Below are 25,162 nucleotides of genomic sequence, written 5' to 3' on the forward strand. Positions count from 1 at the left end.
GCGTCTCAAGACCCGGGACAAGGACAGCCACACGCACCAGGATGACGTGGCTGCAGCCGGTGCCGAGGGACGAGGACAAAGTGCTGGGACCCGGGGCCGGGCCGAGCCCTACGGGATCTGAAAGACGTTCAGCTTGCTGGTGTTCTTGAGCGTCTGGCGCCGGTTGCAGAACCAGACCCGCACGACCTCCCGGTCGTAGTTGAGCTCCTTGGCGATCTCGGTGATCTCCTGGCCGGTGGGCAGTGGGTTCTTCTCGAAGTAGGCGTTGAGCGCCACGATGGCCTGGGGGGTGAAGGAGGTGCGGCGTTTGCGTTTCTTGGAGGGCTCGCCGCCCACAAACTCCATCAGGTTCTGCTGGCCTTCCTGGTTCCGGAGCTCGGCTTCGTTCAGCCACTTCTCCAGCACCGGCTTCAGCTTCTGGGCGCTCTTCGGCGTGATGTCCAGCTTCTCGAACCTGCGGGTGGCCCAAGCCCAGGGAGGGACCGTGACAGTGTCTTACTCCCCACGCCTGGGCGTGAGCACTCTGCTCCTCACCACCCCCACCAGGACCCTGATGGCTCGGGGACACCCAGACTTCTCAGACCGTCCTGTGTCCCAGATCACCACGGAGGGGCATTCCCATGGCCTCGGTCCAGTAGCGCAGTGATAACAGTGCAGCTGCTGCCTGGACAACCACTCCAGAACTTTCACAACCAAATAAGTGTGGTCCTTTGAGGGTGTTTTTTTTTTTTTGTTTGTTTTGTTTTGTTTTTTAATATTTTCTTTATTGATTTTTTACAGAGAGGAAGGGAGAGGGACAGAGAGCTAGAAACATCGATGAGAGAGAAACATTGATCAGCTGCCTCCTGCACACCCCCTTACTGGGGATGTGCCCGCAGCCAAGGTGCATGCCCTTGACCGGAATCAAACCTGGGACCTTTGAGTCTGCAGGCTGATGCTCTATCCACTGAGCCAAACTGGTCAGGGCATTGAGGTGCTATCTTGAGAGATCTGCAGACAAGGCAGTGGACATCATGAGCACTCTCCTCCTCCAATTACCCTCTCATTGCAGCGTCACTGAGTCAGAGCCCGGATGTGGCTGCAGACTTCCCAGCACAGCAGTGAGTCTAACTGTCTCTCTAGTCTACACATGGAATTGGAAGGCAGATGAAACCTTTGGGCCATACTGAGCCTCATTCTTGTTGGAACCCCTCTACGACCCCTCCTAGGATACTGGCACCAGGACCAGCTTAGACGCCGCACACAGAAGCCAGCCACACCTCTTTAGGGTCATGCCTTATAAAACGGGAGATGACAGCATGGCAGGGGTGACGGTGGGACAGAGTTGAGAGCTAAGACAGAACTGAAGTTCCCACCTTTGTGATTCATTTCATAAGCTGTACTCCTTTCCCTCTAGGATTCCTAATGGATTAGGGTCTTGGGATCCCAGAAAAAGACTATTTGCTTGCCCTAGCTGGTTTGGCTCAGTGGATAGAGCATTGGCCTACGGACTGAAGGGTCCCGGGTTCGATTCCAGTCAAAGGAACATGCCCGGGTAGCAGGCTCGATCCCAAGTAGAGGGTGTGCAAGAGGTAGCCGATCAATGATTCTCTCTCATCATTGATGTTTCTCTCTCCTTCTCCCTTCCTCTCTGAAATCAAATATATTTATTATTTGCTCAGGATTGGAGGATAAACATCAGAGGACCTGGTCAGTCTTTGGCTACTCCGGGTATTCATATCTTATCCTTAAAGCAGCCTTCCTTATTTGGAAGAAGGCAGGAGCAAGGGAGAATAAAGGGGTCACCAGGTCCTGTGAGTGCCTGGTGGCACCAGGCCCCTGAGCAGGCCTGACCTTGCCAGGGAGCCTTACTCACCGGCAGATGGCGGACTGGCTGTAGGCCGGGCCTTCCGTTGCAGTCAGAGCCTGGCCCACCTGGGTCTGTGTGAGGCCCAGAGACAGCCGCCGGATCTTGAAGTTCTTGGCAAACTCCCGGATCTCTTCTAAGTTGATCCCGTCCTCGTCCAGACTCGGGGTATGTGGCTCTAGGCCAGAGAAGAGAGCAGGGTGAGCGCAGAGGACAGATAACCATCACTGCTGATCTAGCCCATTGGCCTGGCCCGGTGCAGAGGGATGAGGACATTTGGCAAAAGGCCCACCTACCCTTAAGACCCTCATTAACTCTGTCCCCGAGACAAACAATGGAGGAAAGGGCCCTGGACCACCCTGTCTGGGGGTGGGGCCTTGTTTCTTTTGCCCAGTCTAACTGTTGACCTTCCCCATTCCCGCTGCTCCTGGCCCCCACACACACCTGCTGGCCACCCACATTCCTCACATACTGGGTGAGAATCCCTGGAGAGACAGCCGATGGGGAAACAGCCTCCGCTATCATCATGCCTGGAACCCAGCTTAACAGGAATAAGAAAGCCTGTCCCTGGCATCGAGCACCTGCCCTTCCCCCAGGAAGTTTATCAAGAAGAGCAGCATTCAGCCGAAACCGGTTTGGCTCAATGGATAGAGCGTTGGCTTGGGGACTGAAGGGTCCCGGGTTCGATTCCGGTCAAGGGCATGTACCTTGGTTGCGGGCATATATCCCCAGTAGGGGGTGTGCAAGAGGCAGCTGATCGATGACTCTCTCTCATCGATGTTTCTAACTCTCTATCTCTCTCCCTTCCTCTCTGTACAAAATCAATAAAATATATATATTAAAAAAAAAAAAAAAAAGCAGCATTCAGCCCTAGCTGGTTTGGTTCAGTGGCTAGAGCGTCGGCCTGCAAACCGAAGGGTCCTGGGTTCCATTCCAGTCAAGGGCACATGCCCAGGTTATAGTAGGGGGTGTGCAGGAGGCAGCCAATCAATGATTCTCTCTCATCTTCGATGTTTCTCTCTCTCTCCTTCTCCCTTTCTGAAATCAATAAAAAAAAATTTTTTTTTTTTTAAAAGAACAGCATTCACAGATATCAGGGGGTCCAATAAACGCTTCTCCCATTCTCTACAACCTCCTTCAGGAGCCACTTACTGGACACCAGCTGGCTGACAGTGGGCGTCTCTGAGCAGGTGATTGGGATGGGAGCAGAGGCCGATGGTTTGGCAGCTGGGGCTGGGCTGGCGATGACCACTGTCGGCGGGGGCACGGCCGGCGTCGGCTGGATGGGCTGCACCTATGAGAAGAGAACAATCCCCTAATGCCTACCTGCCCAGCTCAGGGGGTCGGAATCCCTGCATGGACCAGAGACAGAGGCAAAAATGGGCATGAAGGCTACACTCCTCCCTGGGCCTCATCAAAAAAGCAAAACTTGAAACTACTTATTATCACCCACCCAACGATAACGACCTCCGAAACAAGCTCAGAAACATGCTCCACCAAGCTGGGGCCTCATGGCCACCGGTGACAGGCAGGTCAGAGGCTCAGAAAGGTCAGTTCTCTTGGTCAAAGCCCCGCCAGTGTCCACCCTGAGAACTGCTCTCAAATCTCTGCCCTCAGAGGAAAACCTAACCTGGTTTTAGAGCCTCCCAGGCCCAAACATCCATCAATAGGAACCAGCAAGTGACATCTGGGACCTCCCTATTAAAAGAATAAGGTATATCTCTTAACCACTGGCATGGAAAAAGCTCAGTGTCATGGTGCTAAGTGAAAAAAAAAAAAGCTTCCTGAAAAGTTCAAATCTCTCTAGGACGGGTCCTGTTCCCTGGAGTCTACCTCTTGGTAGCTCTGAAGTCCACTGCCTCTTGCTTCTCAGAACCTTGGCCTCAGTAGAGTCCTGGTCTCTGGCTAGAACTGTGTAAGCTGCCTCCTGACAGGTGACAAGGACTCAAGTCTCACCACAGTCGTTCTCGGCTCCTCTGGCGACAGGGAATTTTTCAATGTGCATTTAGTTAGCCCTTTCCCTGCTAAAAACCCCTCCCTGACCCCTCACTAGATAATAATAGTGATAACATTTGTTTTCAAGTGCTTCCTGTGTTAATTGCCTAGGTGAAATCTGTTCTCCAATGCTCATAACCTTCTGCAGTTGATCCCCTTATCATCTCCGTTTTACAGACGAGGCTAAGAGGTCATTCACAAAGCTGAGAGGCAGCACACCCCCTGGAGGATCATGGGCCTCTACACCTGGGAACTTGTTAGAAAGAGAGATTCCTGGGCCCCACTCCAGACCTCCTGAGTAAGAAACGCTGGAGGGGGGCCTGGGAGCTGCATTCCCACGAGCCCTCCAGGGGGTTCCGCACTCCCCCAGGTTTGAGAACCCCTGCACATTCTGCTCTTGCAGTTTCCTGAAGATAAAATACTCTCATGCAAGTCATCCCTTTAGATTAGCTCAACGTCCTTCTCCAGGAAGCCTTGTTGAATGCCCCAGTCTGTTGAGAGCTCCCTTCCCTGGGTCCCTCTGTCATGCCCCTGTCCGCTGTCAGGCTGCCTTGTTCTTGTCCCCAGTGCCATGCTACCTAAGCTAGCTGCATATTCATCTCTGTATCCTCAGCACCTGGAATACAGAGGCACTCAGAGACTGCTCCTAGAATGAACAAGTGAATAATCAAAGTGAGGAGTACAGGGGTAAAGGGAGAAGAGGGAGGGCATTTAGACCTAACCTCTAAGAGTGTTTCTATCAGTTTTTTCTCACCCTGGAGCTGATCAAGGCCTCTTTACTTTGACCACCTCCTCCCAGGCCTTCTCAGAAAGGCTAGCTTCTGAGGGTCCATGGACACACTTTTGGTGTGTGTGGGTAGGGGTCAGGGTGGGGAGCGTGGTTTCCCTGGGCAGAGCATGTGTGACTCATGTGAGCCTCCTACCCTGGACCTCCCCTGCGATTGGGGAGGTCACTGCTTTCTCAGGAGCCTCAGAAACTAATCTTGTCCTGCCCATCGTCTAAAGAGAGGCCGAGTATGCCAGAGAGCACTGCCTGCCCCATCCCCAGCCCTTGTACCTCACTCTTGGCAGGGGACTCGGGCATGCTGGGCTTCCGGACAGCCACAGGCGGAGGCAGGGGGTTGCTGGCCAGGGTTGCAATCACCTGGCCCTGGGCGTTTAGCAGCAGCTGGGGGGTCACAGCCTGGACCTGCAGGCTCTGGGCTGGTGCTGGCGTTGCCACGCTAGCTGAGTTCACTACCCACGGAAGTGTTCCGATAACCTGGGGGGAAATAAGGCAGGGGCTCTCAGTGTGAGCCAGAGGCCAGCTCCACCTCCAACCCAAGTCCCCACACTGGTCGGGGAAGGTAGTTAGGTGAATCACTCAACCTCTAGGACCTGTTTCTTCCTCAATAAGACGAAGGATTAGCAGTCTGGGGCTGCTTCCTTTGTTTTTATCTCCACGGCTGTGATGGAGCAGGAAGGGGTCTGCATGTGGAGTCAGATGGACTGGATGTGAATCCCTGCTCTGCCACAGTTTCGCTGTGGCTTAATTTCTCTGAATCTGAGCCTTCTTCCCTGTACTGGTAAAATGGGAATAAAAATCTCTACCTAGCCAAAACTGGTTTGGCTCAGTGGATAGAGTATCAGCCTGCGGACTGGAAGGTCCCAAGTTCAATACCGGTCAAGGGCATGTACCTTGGTTGCGGGCACATTCCCAGTAGGGGTTGTACAAGAGGCAACTGATCGATGTTTCTCTTTTATCGATGTTTCCAACTCTCTATCCCTCTCTTTTCCTCTCTGTAAAAAATCAATAAAATATATATTTAAAAAAATCTCTACCTAATAGATCTGTACTCAAAACAAAGTGAGGTGATGTATAAGGAGGCCCCTCACACAGAGCTGACCACCAAGTTGGTACTCCATCAAGGAAGTAGGTGTTCACCTCAACCAGAGCAGGTGCCCCCAGGGTGAGGCAGCGGCTGTGCCCCTGCCTGCTCTCAGGATCGGCAGGAGCTGCCACACAGGAGACGTGAACAGCAGTCCGATGCCCTGTTCGAGCTTCTGTGACCCGCAGCCCACGTCCTAGTGCCCCCGCCAGCTTGTCCACAGCCCCCACCCCTCAGCCCTGGCTTTGGCCACTTGCCTGTCCCTGAGCATTGGTGAGGATCTGACTGCTGATCCCCGGCATGCTGGGAATGGTGTTGGCAATGACCGGAGTTGTCGTGAGGGAGCCCAGGATCTGGGTCTGTCCCCCGAGGGAAGCGGCGCTGATCTGTGGGTGGAGGGAGAGCCTTGCTCAGAGACCAAGGCGACAGGAAAAGCCCACGGCAGAGGGAAGAGGGCTCAAGGCACTGGGGTGGGGAGGTAGGGACGTGAGGCAGATACGAATGTGGGCCACAGGCTCATGTCTAACAGCTGAATAATATCAGGAGGAGGGTGGCAGGGGGTACACCAGGGAGGGTGGGGTCAAAGCCATGGAAGAGTAACTGGCTAATCTCTCAGGCCAGGCCTGGGAGGGCAGCAGTGCCAGGCTGGAGTGGCTGATGTGATTCTAGTCACATCTACCAGCTCCACTGCTACTGCCAAGCCAGGACAGACACTGGCAAGGGGCCGTGAGCCTCTAGCTCCACCTTAGTGACGCTCACAAGCTTGCAATCCCCAGACATCGTCCCACCCTCCAAGGCTGGTCTCAGGTTCGGGAGAATTTGCCCAGCCCTCTTGGCAGAGGTTGTCTGCCCGTGTCTGGGACGGACAGGCTGGCAGCTGCGAGGAGGCGGCTTCAGAGGGAGCCGTGCCTGCTGATGTGCTGGAAAAGAGCCGTATTCGGGGGCCTGGTCCTCCCCTTTCTTCCTCCCCCCATCAGTTCCACCCTTGGCCCATGAGTTGATCCATCCCTGATCAGCCCTGGGTGAGGGCAGCAGCAGCTTACGATTCCTGGGCTAAACGCGAAGCTGGCGGGCTGCAGGGTGATCTGAGGGGGGGTGTCCACAGGCTTGGGGGTGGGGGCGGTAGCGGAGGCAGCAGTGGGCTGCGGTAGAATGGCGGGCGTGCTCTGCAGCGGCGGCGGAGGGGTCTGGAACAGCGGCTGGGACTGTGCTGGTGGCCGGGGCTGGACGGGCGAGGCGGCCGGTACCGGTGGGGCAGCTTGCACGGGTGCCGGGAGAGCGGTGTTCAGCACGGCCGCTGCTATGGAGCAAGGCAGAGACAGAGGTGCTCAAGTGCCTAGCCGTAGCCCAGAGTAGCTCCAATCCCAAGGGATCTGGCACAGGAACAGAGGGGGCTGGGGCAGCGGGGAAGGGGGGCAGACAGCGGTGACTCCTTTGATCCGTGCAGGGGGCAGCAGGTGCCCGCATCTCTCATCCCCCCTCCCTTGGGCCTGGAGATGTGCAGGTTCAAAACCAGACGTTGCATCTTCTTGGGGTCCTTCTCAGGAGGCTGGTCTGGCGTGGGGGGAGAGGGGCAGTCTCAGACAGACAGCTGAAGCAAAGAGGCCTGATGGGCCGGATGGTGTCCTGGCCTAGAGTCCCGAGGTGCTGCAGCTCGGTGCTGGGTGCCTGGGACACCGGGTCCGGACTCCAGGGCTGTGGCCCGCCCTGGGTGGGCTGCGGGTTCTGAGTCCAGCATGGCAAGCACTCGTGCAGGAATGGTAGTGGTGGGTGGTGGGGGGCCTGGTGCAGTCCTGGGGAGAGCTGCTGTTACCTTGGAGACTGGCTAACGGTGGCTTGAAAACGCCCCCCGTAGGAGAAGCGGCGGTCAGTCCTGGGAGGGTGGCCACGGTTGCTGTAGGAATTGTCCACACGGCCAGTCCCTGCTGACCAGCCACTTGACCTGCAATACTGATGGGGATAAGAAGAGGTTGAGTAACTGCCCCTGCTGGAACCATAACTCCTGTCAGAACTGTGGCTAAGTTTTCCTGAGTCAAGACCTGTAAAAGCAAACAAGATTTCAAAAAGAAAAGAAAAAATAAAATAAAAATCAACATCGGCAGCGCAAACACTGGGTCTCTCTGACCCAGCGGAGCACAAACAACGCATTCTGAGGGCAGTGGGGGGAAGGCCGCGCAGGGTGGGGAAGAGACGGGCCCTAGCTGGAGGCTCAGCCTCGAGTGGGGAGCCTGTCTTCAGAGAAGCAGCCCGAATCGAGGGCAGGACCTGGCCTGCTCACAGGGGAGCCGAGCGTGCCCGGGCCTCTCCCACTGGACTGCTGCCCCCAGCCTCCCCTGGGCCCAGCCCACAGGACCAACACGTTGTGGCCAGATGGCAGGGGGCAAGGGCTTACAGAAGCTTCTGAGAAGCTCTGAGGGAGGCTACCCTTGATGGATGCTCAAAAATCTGTGCATATCGCAAAAGGTCACAGGGCGTTCAGCATGTCTGGAGGATCCTGGAGGCAGCTCGCTGGGGTGGGCCTGCCCCCTCCCCACCAAATGAGGGCTGTGAACAATGCATTAACTCTCCCGGCAGCCCCTGGAGGGCGGACAGGGATTCACTCATCTAGTCACTAAGCAGAGTGGCCTGCGGCAGGAAAGAGTTAATGTAATCTCTGCCATCCTAGCTGGACCCGAGGAGACTACCCGGCAAAGGCAGGTCTCCTCTTCCCGGTGGGCCTGATCCGGGCAGGGGAGATGCCAGGGGTGCCTAGTGGGGGACTCCCTCTCTCAAGCCACAGCCCCGGCCCTGTCCTGCCTCGTGAGTCTCCAGTCCCATAGCCTCTCCCTGGTGGTGGTCCCGTGTCTTGCTTCTGCCCACTGCTCTGCATCCGGCTCCCAGGCGCAGCTCTTACCTGGGGGGCAGCTTGCACAGCCAGCGGCGTCAGGGTCTGCGATGCCTGAGGCTGGCTTGGGGGCTGGCTGAAAGTGGCGACAGCCGGGGCCGGACTCGAGGGGATCCCCGGGAGTGACGTCACTTCACGTGGCATCGAGAGAAAGGACAGAGGGTGAGCCGGTGTGAGCGGACGGGTCGCTGGACTAGAGCGTCCTGTCTGCAACTCTCAGCCTCACTTCGTCTTTCTGCACAACCCGAGACCACTCCCTGGCTCTCCCTGGCCCCAAAGGCAGCTTCCCAAATGCTACCGGTAGTGAGACCAGGAGGCGGAGAGCCCTGTGCCAGACCTAGAAAGTGGGCCCTCTTCTCCCCACATTCAGATGAAGAAAATGCAGGCCTGTGCACAGCTAGTGTCAATCTCTCAATCCCTGGCTCCACAGAACCCTGTGACCTATGACCTAACCAGCAGAGGGGTCTGAAGGGAAGGAACATGTGTCTGGGAGGGAAGGAGCTAGATAGAATCAATGGGAGCAGCTTCCCCTGGCTCAGCCAGCAACCAGACCATTGCTCAACCCACCTGCAGGCTACTTCCCGGATGCAGGGGCTGGCTTGGAGAAGGGACAGGGATTCTGAAATCCCGGAAATGACAATCCCTGAAAATTGGACATGGCTTTGCCACACTCAGGATCACAATGGCTCTCCAGGCCAGGTAGCTTTTGCTTGTTTGCTAATCCTCACCCGAGGATATTTTTCCGTGGAATTTTAGAGAGAGTGAAAAGAAGGGGGCAAGAGACACATCAACTGGTTGTCTCCCACACTCACTCTGACCAGGGCAATCCAGCCACAACCCAGTCATATGTCTTTGATCAGAACAGAAACTGGGACCCTTTAGTCCGAGGGCCAACGTTCTAACCACTGAGCAAAACTGGTTAGGGCCAGGCCAGGCAGCCTTTCTCTGCCAGTGCCTGAGGTCTGAAGTCTCATGAGCAGCTTCAGTGAGTTTCTAAGGGAACTTCCCATGAACCAAAGCTTTTCATCCAGGTTACAACTTCCTCCTACTATCCTGATTTGTGAGGTATTGGGAATCCCCACCAAGAATTCACACAATGAGGAAAAGGGTTATTTCATATACTAGAGGCCTGGTGCACGGATTTGTGTACTGGTGTGGTCCCTCAGCCTGGCCTGTGCCCTCTCACAATCTTGGACCCCTTGGGGGAGGTCAGACAGCCGGTTTCAGCCCAATCCCCATAGGCGGCCTGTGGGGATCGGGCCAAAGCCAGCAGTCCGACCTCCACGAGGGATTCAGTAGTGCTCGAAGCAACAGGTAGCTGGGGAGGAGTCCCAGCCTGGGCCTGGTGCCATGCCACCCCCACTCATCCTGGCCCCACTATGCCTGCTGCGGGCTCGTGCCCAGTACCGATAAGGAGAGGCTCGCACCCACTGCAGTGGCACTCGCCAGCCGTGAGCCTGGCGTCTGGTGCCCGTCGCTTACATGAGTGGCGTTCCCTCTGTGGGAGTGCTCTGACCACATTGAACATCTGCCTCCTAGTGGTCAGGGCATGTCACAGCAACTGGTCGACCAGTCACTTAGGCTCTTATACATATAGATGGTGAGACATTAAAAGGAGTCTAGGTATTGGGTGATGGACATTAGACCAGATCAATGGCCTCTTAATACTAGCTGGGCATGGATTTACTGAATCAGAATCTCTGGGAGTGGAGGCCAGTAACCTCTTCTCTCTCTTTTTCTTACTTTTAATTAATTTTATTTTTCAACTACAGCTGGCATTCAATATTATATTAATTTCAAAAGTATATCATAGTGATTAGACACTTTTATAACCTATGAAGTAATCACCCCTAGAAGTCTAGTACTCCTCTGACATCATATTCAGTTATTACATTATTATTGACTATAGTCCCTATGATGCACGTTACATCCCATGACTATTTGCCTAACTGGCAATTTGCACTTCTTGATCTCTTTGTTCTTTAAGCTCTCCTGGGATACGGCACACAGCCACAGTGGGAACCATGCGGTCAGATAACCTCCCAACCCGCGTTCCCAGCCCATGGTTTAATCTGGAAAGGCACCGATCTAAATCAGATTATTTAAGTATTAAAAGAAATTCAGATTGTTTAAGGAATTAAAAAGACAACCAAGCAGCAACAAAAGCCTTATAAAACACTAAGGGGGAAAAAATACTAAGTGAAAACACTTAGAATTTCACTCCACCGCAGAGGGGAGATGCATTTCCAACTCCTGGGGGGAAATCAGAGAAGAGAAAGTTTTAAAACATTTTGCTTGACAAATATAATGAATTATAAAAAGGAAAGTGAAAATAGGAATATGATAAACATGAGTGATAAAGCTTACCATCCAAAGACATGAGATATTCATTTTATCAGAATGTGTTTCCAAAATGGAACCCAGAGGTCCGAGCGTGTGCACACACTTAGGCTTTTGTCACTGCCTGCCAGGCCACTTCTCAGAAAGACTAAACCAACTCACAGAAATATCAACCGTGTCCCTTTTCTCCACAGCATCACCACGTTAGCTTTTATCACTGCTGAGTTTTCTGGCTTAATAGGCATGTATTGTAGTACCTTATAGCCAGTTACGTGTTCTCTCATGGATAGCAAGAGTTTGCATTTTTTCATGAGATGGCTTCTCCCTATATAAACAATTGATTTCTCTTCCAAAAGAATTTGGGTGGACTATACCTCAAAGAAAAAAAAATTCAAAAGACCAGTACAAAGATATTCCAAACAGCACTAGTTATGATAGTCTGGCAATAGTTAAAACCAGAACAGGTTTGTGAATCTGTGTCAATAAAGGAAAAGGGTGTCTGAAATAATACAGTGGTCAAAGCTATGCTACATAGTCTACCCTCCGTGGTCACAACTATAAAACTGTGCATGTGTGACAAGGACTAGGTAGTAATTTAGACTCCCATCAAACACTACATTTTTTTTTCCACCTTGAAAAAGTTTCCTATTCCTTTGTTTTTGTTTGATATATTTTTATTGATTTCAGAGGCAGAGAGAGAGAGAAACATCAATGATGAGAGAGAGTCAATGATTGGCTGCCCCCTAACAACCCACACTGGGCATATGCTCTGACTGGGAATCGAACTGTGACCTCCTGGCTCATAGGTTGATGCCCAAACACTGAGCCAAGCCAGCCAGTACTTTGGTTTTAAGAGGAAATGCTTAATATCTAGCAAGGTCACACCAAGACCACAATCCATGTGGCAGCTTCTTAGGGAGCAGCATCAACATATCTGCCTTATCTGCTTGACAACGATTCAGATTCCTTTACCAAGAAAAATGTTGGGAAAGGCTTTAGTATGCCAACCTTTGGAAGAAGATGCACATTACCATAAACACTCAGCTAAGGGGTAAATACCTGGCTCAGGATCTATTTCTGAGAGCAGGTTTGGATAAGGAGCAGATGAAGACACCAGAAGAAATGAGGTATGGAAAGTCATTAAAAGGATAAAGAGGGAAGCCAGGGCACTGTGGATAAACCCGGGAAACCTCCCAAATTTCCTGAAAAGGGGCTCCAGCCCCACAAGGGTAAGGGATGGGAAGAATGGCTGAGGCAACCAGGAATCTTTTCTTCCCTGCCTGCTCTCCAGGGCACGGGTCCATGGGAACACGGGAATGCCCCATCCTGGGCTCAACCGGAGCAGAGGATTGCCAGGAAGGGGGACATGGTCATGTATCCGGTCATTTCTTTATTCAAAAGCAGGGGAGTCCCAAGTGAATCTGCACTCTAACTTGCAGGAAGAGCACAGGATGCGAGGTCTTGCAGTTTCCTTGCTAAGGAGTTGCTGTTCCCGAAGCCTGTCTGTTCTCGTGTGCTCTCTTCTTGGCTCCCCGCTCTTAGCCTCCACCCACCGCCCAGATCTCCAATCCGGGGAAGGGAAGATACGCAGAGGACAAGGGGAGATGAGTCCCGGTGTTCTGGGGAGACTGACAAGGGAGGCCTCAGGCTTCCTGCAACAGGAGATGTCTGATCTGGGAGGTGTCAATGAGGAAAGCATTGAAATGGTGCCTGTGGTCAGAGAGCAGTGCCAGGTACCAGCCCCAGCCTCTGGAACAGCTCTCCTGCAGTAATCAGGGGAGATGGAGTGGGTGGATCAGCCATGTCCATTTCCATGGGGAAGAATCAAGCTCATGCCTTCCAGTCATCTTTGAGGAAGGCAGAAATAAGCCCACCAGGCTTGACTCCCACCAGCCCAGCTGGCAGTAAAAAGCTGGCATTCTTCAAGGTCCTACCTAACCTACATCCTTCGTCCAAAGTACGTAGGTAAGATGTCCTTCCACCCCCAGCTTCTGGGACCTCCCAGCTTTCCCACGGCAGGTACTGAGCTGGAAGGGCTGGCAAGATCCTAAAGGCCTAGTCCTCTCTGCACTGGGGCTGGGTCTGGTTTAGAACGAGGAGTCCTCTCTGAGGTTTACACATTCCCTTCAGCCGAACCCTCACTCTCCACCCACTCACCTCACCCTGATCCCTCCCAGTTTAGGTCTGGAATGACTGAAACCAGAACTAAAACTCCAGGGACAAGGAGTGCAGCCCTGGAAGCTGACCAGAAGTACAGGCCGTGGCCAAAGGCTGTCCAGTGGACAGAGAGATGACAAGACCCTAAAGCCACGAGGCCGCGAGGACCTGAGCTGGATCCCCTGGGAACCACAGAGAGGGACCAGGCGGCGCAATGCCGGAGGGGAGCGATGGCCTCGTACCAGTTGCCTCGGCAGAAGAGCCTGGGTTGTCTGGCCCCGCGGCACCAGCAGGTTCACTGGCTGCAGCAGGACCTCCACTCGGGCAGCCCTCAGCGGCCACACCCTCCAGGCCTTTGCCCTCCTCCTCAGCAGGGACCTGGGCGTCCACTCCAACTTCCAGCACGCGGATGGTCTCATGGCCTGACATCACGATGACCTGCAAACAGAGGACAGGGAACGCCGTGGGGCAGGGGCCTCCCGCCTGGCGGCCGGAGCTCTGGGCATGATTTCGGGAGAGAGGCAAGGGTAGACCTCCTGTCCTGAGCACTGTGTGCTCTGTGAGAACGCCAGAGCCTGGGGCAGGCTGTAGCTCCATGGCTCCAGAGGGGGAGCGAGCGAGCGAGCGAGCGAGCGAGGAGAAAGGCCCTGGGGAGGGGACAGGGGCAGGGCCTGACACAGCCGGAAAGAGCCCCACGGAGCCAAACCACTGGAGGATATTGCTATTTGGTCCCTTTCTTGGGCTCAGTTCAGGGAGTGGTAAAAGTCTATTCCGCAGCCAAAACCGGTTTGGCTCAGTGGATAGAGCGTCAGCCTGCGGACTGAAGGGTCCCGGGTTCGATTCCAGTCAAGGGCATGTACCTTGGTTGCAGGCACATCCCCTGTTGGGGTGTGCAGGAGGCAGCTGATCGATGTTTCTCTCTCATCCATGTTTCTAACTCTCTATCCCTCTCCCTTTCTCTCTGTAAAAAAAAAAAAATCAATAAAATATATTTAAATTAAAAAGTCTATTCCGCAGCCTTGTAAGGATGTTCTCTTGGCTGCCGGGATATTGGTGCGTGGCTATGAGGGCCCCTAACACAGCACCCACAGCATAAGCTGGGCCAAGAGGCAAATCCCGCTTCCCGTCCCTTGAAACCTTCAGAGATAAAGCAGTGGAACAAATGCTCCGCAATGTTGAGTAACTTTTTCAGCTCGTGATTCCTTTATTTCCCAAACTCTGGGGTAAAGGCCAAGATTTTCCTACAGGCTAACTTCCTGCATCCTGAGGACAGAGCCTCTGCGCACCCCCTGCCTAGAGCTGTGCCCTGTGGCTACATGGTGCCATCCGCTGTGGGCCTGCTCTGACCTTGAAGGGAGCCTCCGTGTCCCAGCAACGTGGAGGCCGGGCCTCCTCAGAACAGGACCTTCCTCCCTGCTCAACCAACCAGCACTCAGCTCTCTAACTCAGCACGGAAATGCTTCCAACTGGGCCACTCAAAAACCAGGGGCACGCTCCACTGAAAGCTCTGTGCCCAGCTCCCTTGCACTGGGCCTGTGCCTGCGTTACTCCCACCGCACAGTCCGTAGGCCTGCACGCTGGACCCAGCCGGAGACTCTGCTGGAGAAAGTGACAGCATGACCCATCGCGGGAGCTGGAGGGAAATCACCCCAAAGCAGCTGCCTTTCTGACTCACACTTGACCTATGAGGGACTTAGTTACATTTTAAGAGTTGTTCATCTTTTTCCTCCTTTTAAGTGCCCTGGCCCGTGTGGCTCAGTGGGTGAGCATTTTCCCATGCACTGAGAGGTCACCGGTTTGGTTCCTGGTCAGGGCGCATACCAGGGTTGTGAGTTTGATCTCCAGTCGGGGTGCATGCGAGAGGCAACTGATCCATGTTTCTCTCTCACATTGATGTTTGTTTGTTTTTTCCTTTCTCCTTCTCCCTTCCTTTCTCTCTCTAAAAAAGATAAAAAATCACCAAAAATTTTTTAAGATTACATAAGTAATAAATGGTCATTGTAGAAAAATTAGGAAAAAAATGTAAGAAAAAATATTAAAAACAAAAGCAAACAAAAGAAAAAGGAAAAAAAAACCCACAGGAAAAGAAATAAGAGCAAATTATCCAATGTCCAAATATTTCCCCATGTAAGATACTATATAATAAAAGAGTAATATGCAAATTGACTGCCACTCCAACACACAAGATGGCCAGCAGTGGAGGGCAGTTGTGGGGGAACCAGACCTGCAGGGGAGGACAGTTGGGGGTGACTGGGCCAGCAGAGAAGGGTGGGGAGGGGAACCAGGTCTGCAGGGAGGCCAGTTGAGGGAGAGGGCAGACCTGCAGGGAAGGGCAGTTGGGAGGGGACCAGGCCTGCAGAGGAGGATAATTGGGAGGGACCAGGCCTGTAGGGGAAGGCTGTTGGGGGGGGGGGGGGGGAGGGCCCCAGGCCTGCAGAGAAGGGCTGTTGTCGGGGGGGGACTAGGCATTCAGGGGAAGACAGTTGGGGGGACCAGGCCTGCAGGGGAGGACAGTTAAGGGTGACTGGGCCAGCAGGGGAGAGCAGTAGAGGAGGAATAGGCTTGCAGGGGAGGCCAGTTGGGGGGGCCAGGCCTGCAGGGGAGAGCAGTTTAGGGGTGGGGGACCAGGCCTGCAGGGGAGGGCAGTTTAGGGGGGGGGGCCAGGCCTGCAGGGGAGGGCAGTTGGGGGGGACCAAGACTTCAGGGGAAGACTGCTGTGGGCGGGGGGGGGAGGGGTGGAACCAGGCCTGCAGGGTAGAGCAGTTGGGAGGGACCAGGCCTGCAGGGGAGGGCAGTTGGGGGGGACCAAGACTGCAGGGGAAGACTGTTGTGGGCGGGGGGGGGGGGGGGGGGGGGGGGGGGGGTGGAACCAGGCCTGCAGGGTAGAGCAGTTGGGAGGGACCAGGCCTGCAGGGGAGGGTAGTTGGGGGTTACCAGGCTGGCAGGTAGAGCAGTTAGGGGCAATCAGGCAGGTGAGCGGTTGCGAGTCAGCAGTCCTGGACTGTGAATGGGATGTCTGACTGCCCGTTTAGGCCCAATCCCACCAGGATCGGGTCTAAACGGGCAATCAAATATCATTTGAGGGATCCCAGATTGGAGAGGGAGCAGCTGGGCTGGGGGATACCTCCGTTCCCCGCCCCCCGTGCACCGGGCCTCTAGTTATACATATTTGTACATTTTAATATCACTTTTTAAGATCACACCTTAGCCTGGCTGGTGTGGCTCAGTGGTTGAGCATCAACTCAAGAACCAGGAGGCCGGGGTTCCATTCCTGATCCGAGCACATGCCTGGATTGTGGGCTTGATCTCCAACAGGGGACATGCAAGGGGCAGCCGATCAATGATTCACTCTCATCATTGATGTTTCGCTCTCTCCCTCCCCCTTCCTCTCTCTGAAATCAATAAAAAATAACTATTAAAAAAAAAACCTGTAGCCATTTTGGCTCATTGGATAGAACATTGGCCTGTGGACTGAAGGTCCCAGGTTCAATTCTGGTCAAGGGCACATGCCCATTTTTGGGCTCAATCCCAGAGGGGGGGATGCAAGAGGCAGCTGATCAGTGACTCTCATCATTAATGTTTCTCTCTCTCTCTCCCTCTACCTTCCTCTCTGAAATCAATAAAAATATATTTTAAAATAATAGTAAAGTCACGGCTTACATTCCCAAATTAAGCCCCTGAGAAATCCTAGCTGGTAACTAAGCCTGATCAGGTGAACTGACCATGAACTTTGGTAAGAAACAAATAATGAGGAGCTCTATGAGGTCTTCCTGCTTTCCTACACCCCCTGATCCATCACCCTCACTCTGCCACCTCTTTCTGCCCCAGAAGATACCTGCTCATTGACGGTGAGAGACGACTCTGGGCCAGCTCCTGGGTCCATGGTCACTGGTCAGGGTGGGGCGGGGACCAGCCAACACCTAGCACATCCTGTGGGGGGAAATGGTAGGTGAAATGATATGACACAGTGGTACGATTTCCATAGCATTGCAAAAAGTCACAAGTAGAATGGTAGGAGAAGAGAGAAGCTAAGTTCTCTCAAGTATTTGTAGATAGGAAGTATTCTAAGGACTTTAAAGTGTCTTGCTTCCTACAGCTTCCCCGGAGAACCTCCACTCAGGGGAGGTGGGAAAGAAGGACCAGGGTGACAAGAGAAAGGCCAGATACTGTCCCTGGGTTCCCCCATCCATTGGGAGAGAGAAGACTCAGCGGAACCCAAAGTAACTCTGACCGGCACTCAGAACCTCAGACCCGGATAAGAAGCACTTTGGGTGTCAGAGTGCCTCTCAGGGGAGGAGTCTGAGCAGACCTCCTGGAAGAGATGGTAAAGATGGGGATACATTTAAGCATTAGCCTCGCCCGCCAGTGTGGCTCAGTGGGCTGAGCATTGTCCCCTGCATCAAGAGGTCACTGGTTTGAATCCCGCTCAGGGCACATTCTAGGGTGGCAGGCTCAATCCCAGTAGGGGGCATGCAGGAGGCAGCCAAATGATATTTCTCTCTCCCTTCCCCTTCCTCTCTAAAAAATCAATAAATACATGTTTAAAATAAAACAAATAAAAATATTAATCTCAAACTTTAATGTATATGATCAGCACCGGAGCACTTCTTAAAAAGTGTCCCGGCCAGCGGGACAGCAACGTGGGAGCGAGGAGACACCTGGAAGGGAATGAGGGAGGACAGGAGACACGGAGAAATGGAGGCAAGACAGGGTTCTGATCAAGCCTCAAATTTTATTTGTTGCAGCCACAATATATGTACACAGGCTGTAGGGGGAAGTTGCCGTGGAGACATTCCAGGGCGGGGAGGGTTGTGTATCAGCAGGATGTGCCTGCAGGGGAGGATACAGCAGAGATTCTCCGGGGCGGGGAGTTATCACAACAGGTGTGCCTTGCTCAATGGCCAGATATGCTGCTAGGCATTTAGATTGTTTCTAGTTAACTGCCACAACGCAGCTTGTCACCTGAGTTCTGGTAAGTCAGAAACTCAATGTCTAAGATGGAGGTGTCTTTTAAGATTTAGTCACTAATTCTTTTTCGGCTCCCGACAAAAAAGCACAGGCCTGGATTCACCCAGAATAAACATCCCCGGAGAGCCTGAACCAGCAGGGGGCCCCCACAATGAGCTCCCCGGTGACCTTGTGGCCGGGCCCAAGGACTGGCCTTCCCCACTGGTGGAAGGACAGCATCCGGGACGCAGAGCAGCTGCCAATGCAGGGAGGAGCTGGAGAAGCCCTGGTAAGCACAGGCTGTCTGGCTGGAGCCACAAACCACAGTCATAAGAAATAAAGGTAATAAAGGGACAAATAGGCTTGGACACTTACATAGAAAAGGAGGCGATTAACTGTGAGTGCCTCCTGTGCTAATAAGCATTCTATGTGACTAATTCATGTGTTACTCATGCCAGTTGGGGGCTGGGACGTTATCATCACCATACAGATGAGGAAACTAGGCTCAGGGAAGTGTTCTGGATTCCTCACCTTTCCCTTCCTCCTCCTCCTTCATCTCTGCATCGTTTGCTTTACTTTTCTGTGTCTTTATTGAATTAGCTAAAATCCATTTATAATGATAAAAGCATAATAGGCTGATTAAACCGGACAACCGAATGACCTTCCGGACAAAGCTGGGGCTGCGAGGGCCGAGCCCCTAGCACAAATTTTGTGCATCAGGCCTCTAGTATAACCTAAAATTCACCATTTTAAAGTGGTGAGAAGTCATCAATTTAGGCACTCTGTTAGATAAACCAAATTTTAAAGTGAAAATTTAGTATTTTGCATAAATTTGCCAAGAAAACAACATTTAAAGAAATATTTACAATTTTATTTTATTTTATTGATTTTTCACAGAGAGGAAGAGAAAGGGATAGAGAGTTAGAAACATCAATGAGAGAGAATCATCGATCAGCTGCCTCTTGCACACCCCCTACTGCGGATGTGCCCGCAACCAAGGTACATGCCCTTGCCCGGAATCGAACCTGGGACCTTTCAGTCCACAGGCCGACGCTCTATCCACTGAGCCAAACGGGTCCCGGCTTAAAGAAATATTTACAATTTTAAATAATGATAAAAAATAATTTGGGCAATTCTGGTTAAAGCTGGAGGGAGCCAGGGCCCACAGAGCCTGCTCCTTGCTTCCTTCCTCCAGGGGCTGCATTTGAAAACACCTGAAGCAAACCTGGCACGCACCTTGCTTGGCTCACCGATGGCTCCTGTTCCTGGCTTCCCTGTGCCGACACCTAGAAACACCGGGAGCCTCGAGGAAGGAGCTGCAGGTGCGAGGCATTTGCCTGGGAAGGGAAACTCCAGGGCCATGGGGACCTCCAGCGGAGGGGCTGAGAGAGTGTTCTTTTAGGAACTGCTTTGGGCTTCGGGCACCATCCCCAAACCCCAGAGGAGCATTGGGAAATCTCAGAGCCCCTAAAACAGCCCAAGTTCATACTAGAAAAAATCCTGAAATGCTTTGTCCTTCATTTATTTAGCGGATGTTTCAGTGGCCGCTGTGTGCTGGATGTTGGTGATGCAATGGGGGCGGGGGGCGGGGGGGAGAGAAATCCCCCAGCTCTGTCAAGAAGCCTGCAGTCTAGCGGCTCTCCCTCCCCAGAGTCAGCAGCGCCTTTTCCCTTCCCCTCTCCTTCCTGCACCACCAAGGTCCTGGCCTTGCTCTCTCCTCAGCTCCAAGGGCCTTTCTTTGGCCTCTGTAACTTGTTTCCTCAGCCCATACCTTCTACAGCTCACTTCTACTTCTGTTACTTTCAAAAATAGACTTTCTCTTATTACAAAAAGAAGAAAAAGGATGAGGATGAGGATGAGAAGAGGAGGAGGAGGAGGAGGAGGAGGAGGAGGAGGAGGAGGAGGAGAAGAAGGAGGAGGAGGAGGAGGAGGAGGAGGAGGAGGAGGAGGAGGAGGAGGAGGAGGAGGGGTTGCCACTGCCTGCAGTCTATATGGTAGACAAGGATATAAAAAGTATGTTTTCAGTTTGTTTTAAATTCAGAGCGGCAGAGGATGCACAGAAGGGATACCCAATAGAGTTTGTGTGGTCCTTTGTTCTACAGTGGCATGTGTTTCAGGCATGAAATCTTACGTATGAAGAATCTTGTGCCACGTAGAGGAAAATGGAACTTAATTCAGGCTCATTTCTGTGGTTTTACTCACTCCCTTAGCACTTAATGTGGCTGAGGTCTTCCAGGTGTAAAGCACCTCGTTATCCAGTCATTTTGGGGGGTGGAGGTACTCTGCATGAAATTGGTTGAGTCCAAAGAACGGCTGCTTGAGCTGGAATTCGTTTTAGCAGTATTGCACTGGTAGAAAGTCACATTTTTTTTTTTTTATGGGAAATTACCTTTCACATTTTATATGTAATTCTCATAGGCTAGGCTGTTTGTAGACATCAATATCCTCAGCTCCACGCCACTTTTACATTTAAACTGTGCACTCACTTACCTTCTGCAGCGCTGCCATTCAAATAGACCAGGAGGACAGGAAGCAAGAGTATAGACTGGTAGCTGGGGCTGAGCCGAATGGGGCAGGTAACCCACTCTTCCCCAACCCCCAGTCTGACAACCAACAAAGTCTAACTCTTGTCTGGACCTCACCTGGGAACTTTAGACTCATATGTCCAATGGCCTACTGTTTGCTCATATCTCATACTTAACAAGTTCAAAACCAAACTCCTAATTTCCACCCAAATCTGCTCCACCTGCATGCTGCATTACCCATCTCAGCAAATGGCAGCTTTATCCTTCCAGATGCTCAGGCCAGAAACCTGCCGTCATCCTTGCCTTCTCTCTTATCACATGCTTATTCCTTCAGCAAATCCTGCTAGCTCTCCCTTCCAATATGCCCAGAATCCCCCCATTTCTTATCACTTCTGCCCCGATCTGCACAGCTTTGGTACCGAGCGTGAAGAAACACCACACGCCCTTCTGCACACAAGTACTACTTGTCCTGTTCTTAAGGCGCCAGACTCCAGGCAGGCACCACCTCTTTTAAGTTGTCATTTCCTGATGGACTTCTGTATGTCCTCCTACCCTTCTCCATTTCTGGCCCCAGGACTCAGACTTCCCTTCCCACCTGTTGAAGAATAATAATCACTGACAGTTTAAACAAATCTATATATATGAAAGGCTAAGCCACCATCCAGCCGTCTGACAGGCCAGTAGGTACGACAGGCACTGACCACCAGGGGGCAGATGCCCAATGCAGGCGCTGCCTAGCTGTGGTGACTTGGCAGCAGTGTTTCTCGGGTGACCCACCTGGACCCCACCTCCAGAGGGACCCGCTCACTCCACAGATGCCCTTCAAGCCTCAGTGCCGCCCCAGGTGCGGCCGGCCATTGGCTGCAGGGCATGTTCACCCATCTTGCCCCGTCCTGCCCTGTTGGCCACCTTCAATTAACTTCCTTTCAATGTGCATGAATCGGTGTATTTATTATATATTTGATAATAAATCACTGATAGTTTATTGGGAACCAGAAAGCTCTCAGTTCTGCTCCAGGCCCTCCCCTCAGGCCCTGGATCCATGGCAGAGATAATGGCTTGCCAAGCTGTTGACAGACTGGGTAGGCCCACACATGGGCCAGAAAGAAGAGAAAGGGGGGAAATAGGGAAATAGTGAACAAATTTATTTCCCCTCATTGAGCATAGCATTTATAATCTTAGACCTACACAGTCAAACAGTAGAGACTAATTTTATAAGGACAGATTTAGGTTTAGTTTATCCTTCTGCCCCCTTTCCTATGGGCCCAAACTTGATTCACCCAGGCAAAGTGAAGGGAGGGGGCACATAAAATGTGAAAAATAAAACCTAGATCTATTGCCTCACAAGATTGTAAACTCCAAGAAGGCATGTCCACTTATCACCATATCCCAGTGCCTAGTATAATACCTGGTACACATGAGAGATAATGAATATAAAATAATTAAGACATTATAAATTTAGGAAATATATTAAAATATAAATTAAAAAATAAAATCAGCCCTGGCTGGTTTGGCTCAGTGGATAGAGCGTCAGCCTGCAGACTGAAGGGTCCCAGGTTCGATTCCAGGCAGGGGCACCTGCCTGGGTTGCGGGCTAGGTCCCCAGTGGGGGTGGTGTGCAGGAAGCAGCCGATCAATGGTTCTCTCTCCTCACTGATGTTTATAATCTCTTTCTCTCTCTTCCTTCCTTTCTAAAATAAATAAAAGTATATTTTTAAAAAGAAATCAAATCACATCACTTAGCCTCCTCCTATTTCCTCCTTCCCTCCTCAAAACACACGTCCTATTTCATATTGTGCCCCCATTCCCAGTACTAGGGCTATCTAAAGTGATTTCAAAGTAGTATTTCTGGAGAACCTTGATCACACTTAAACCTAATGTGCCGGCCCTGCTCCTCATTCCCAGGCCTCCCCTCCCGGCTATCGCTCCCTTTGTGGCCTCACTGACACTCATTTAGACACAAAGGGCTTGGGTTTAAAGGAAGAAGACTCAAGCTGAGTACTGCTTCTGCCTCAGACAACCCCCTCGGAGCCTCAGTTTCCTTAGCTGTCAAATTGGGCTAAATTATACTACCCAGCTCGTGGATTATTGTGAGGATTAAATAGATAGCACTTATGTAAGGCACTTAGAACAGGGCCGGACACACAGCAAATACTCTGTAATTGTTATTGCTATTATTGTTATTTTGTTAATCCTCACCCAAACATACTTTTCCATTGATTTTTAGAGTAGAAGGGAGGGGGGAGAGATTGAGAAACATCACTGTGAGAGAGACAATCAGTTGCCTAAGGAAGGTGCTCCACCCTGACCTGAGCATAGATCAAACCTGCAACCCAGGTACATGCCCTCGACTGGAAATCAAACCTGTGATCCTTGCCCTGGCTGGTATCTCAATCGTTAGAGTGTCGCCCTTGAATCAAAGGGTCTTGGTTTTGATGTTTCTCGCTTTCTCCCCCTCCCCACCCCTTTTCTCTTTCAAAAAAATCAATGGAAAAATGTCCTCAGGTGAGCCAACCCTTGACCCTTCAATTCTCAGGCCGATACTTAACCACTGAGAACACCATCCAGGGCTATTGCTATTTTTTAAAAATATTTTTTTTATTGATTTCAGAGAGCAAGAGAGAGGGGTGGGGAGTAGAAACATCAATAATGAGAATCACTAATCGGCTGCCTCCTACACCCCCCCGCTGGAGATGGTGCCCGAAACCCAGGTATGTGACCTGACTGGAATGGAACAGTGACCTTGGGGTCATAGGTCGACACTCAACCAATGAGCACACTGGCTGGGCTATTGCTATTCTTTTTAATTACAGTAAAGCATGCATATAAAATGTTTTTAACTGTCAAGTTTTATTAAAAAATGTAAAAAATTACTATTATGACTTTATAGTGAGTAAATCTTGGGGAGGGGAAGATGATCTCCTTGCCCTTAGAGAAGCAAAATTTTCCTGACTTTTTCTTAATTGCCAGGTAGTACCTCCAAGAGAAGAGACAGCCCATCTCACACACACACATCACACCACGTCACAGTATCTTGTTCGTTTTCATGTTCATGATCTGCCTGTCCCCCCAGACTGGAATGAAACTCCACGAGGGAGGAAGTTCTACCTCTATTGTTCAGCGTGTAGCACACAGTAGGCATGTTTGTTGGACCGGTGAACCACTGAATGAAGTTCTACCGCTGATGGACAAAGAAGCACCTGGCCACAGAAATATCACCCTGGGCACCAGGGCTTCAACCAAAACGGAATCCTACATGGGATCATTCCTCGGAAGGCCCTGCCTGTCCACACTGGCCACCTTAGACGGCCAAGACAGGTGGAGGGACAGATGAACAATGGAAGGCCAGCCCTCTGCTTTGGGAACGAGGCCTCAGAAAGAGCAGGTCAGGCTAAAATCTCTGCCAAGAACCTCTTCCATCTGCGGGGAAGGCTCCTGAGGCGGCTGATTGCCTTGCCCAGCAGCTGAGGCTCTTCTGCGGCTCCCAGGCTCCCAGCCCCAGGCGCAGCTGAGGGAGGTACCCCACCGCTCCAGCGGAGGGTACCAGGCACCTGGAGGCTCCCTGGCCTTGCCCGGCGAGAATGCCCAGGGAACACATATTGGGCCCATTATTATGACGATTGATTATTATTAATAATATTAAATATTTATGAAGTGCTCACTCACTCCCCCACCCTCCCAGCAACGCCTGGGCCAGGTCCCTAACCCTGAGTGCCAGCAGTCCTCCCGGCCGACCTTAACCGCCGGGAACCCCGAGGGGGCGAGGACCCGAGGACCCGTCCTGATGGCCCCAGGGTCCGGGAATGGATCGTCCTATAGGGTCTGCACCCAGCCCGGGCTCTAGGGGCCGACACCGGGAGGGAGGGGCCCGGTGCACGCTCCCTGAGGGCCCCCCTGACGGCCGCCCCTCCCTCCGGTCCCCGCCCGCTCCGCTCCGGTCCGGCCCGCGGGCCGGCGAGGGCGGGACCCGGGCTCCCGGCCCCAGGCGCGCGGTCCCGCTCCCGGAGCCGCCGCCCGGCCCAGCATCCCGCGCCCCGGCCCCGCGGCGTTTTCTCTCTCTCTTTATCATAAATATATAAATTATGCTAATTACGGGCATTGCATATTAACCAAACCCGAAACCTCCCCCGCCCGGCCCCCTCCCCCGCCGTGCAAACCCCTCCCCGCCCCGGACCCGCTACTCACCGGAGCCCGCGCCCGGCGCCTCCGCCTCCGCCTCCGCCCGCGGTGCGGGGCCCCGGTCAGGGGTCCATCTCCGGCCCGGGGCCGGGGCCGGGGCAGGGCCGGGGCCGCCGCCCGCAGACAAAGAGCCAGAGCGGCCGGGCTGGGCTGGGCTCGGCCCGGGAGCCGATCGGGACCCGCCGCCCCCGGAGCCCGGCCCGAGGCGGCAGAGCGGGGGCTCCGGGCTGCGCGGGCGGGGGCGGCCGCGGGGAGCGGGCCGGGGCGCGGGGTGGGTGGGGGCGCCCAGGTATATGTGTGTTTTTCTTTTCCCTTCCCGCGGCCCCCCCTTTCCCTCCTCCCTGTTCCCTCCTCCAGCTACTTGGATTTTTTTAGCGACTGCGTCATGAGCATAATTTATGCCGAGAGCGCGCTGCGGCAC

General features: G+C 52.8%; 1 protein-coding gene across 8 annotated transcripts; it reads right to left on the minus strand.

The window, feature by feature from the left end:
• Positions 1–24,937, minus strand: POU6F1 (POU class 6 homeobox 1). Of its 8 annotated transcripts, none has more exons than XM_036456466.2 (11): positions 24,748–24,937; positions 16,926–17,020; positions 13,333–13,528; positions 8,603–8,724; positions 7,523–7,748; positions 6,753–7,006; positions 5,967–6,095; positions 4,899–5,102; positions 2,999–3,140; positions 1,856–2,024; positions 1–454 (listed from the first exon to the last, which is right to left on the minus strand). In XM_036456466.2, exons 2-11 carry the CDS (start codon positions 16,971–16,973, stop codon positions 109–111), a joined length of 1,836 nt encoding a protein of 611 aa, XP_036312359.1. In that variant the 5' UTR covers positions 16,974–17,020; positions 24,748–24,937; the 3' UTR covers positions 1–108. The 8 variants fall into 8 exon arrangements, with proteins under 8 accessions (XP_036312359.1, XP_036312357.1, XP_036312358.1 ...); XM_036456464.2 differs by having other exon boundaries at positions 6,753–7,009; positions 24,748–24,935; XM_036456465.2 differs by lacking the exon at positions 24,748–24,937 and adding an exon at positions 18,569–18,587 and having other exon boundaries at positions 6,753–7,009.
• Positions 24,938–25,162: the final 225 nt, after the last annotated feature.

Source organism: Pipistrellus kuhlii, unplaced genomic scaffold (genome assembly GCF_014108245.1).
Source record: "Pipistrellus kuhlii isolate mPipKuh1 unplaced genomic scaffold, mPipKuh1.p scaffold_m20_p_3, whole genome shotgun sequence".
NCBI lineage: Eukaryota > Metazoa > Chordata > Mammalia > Chiroptera > Vespertilionidae > Pipistrellus > Pipistrellus kuhlii.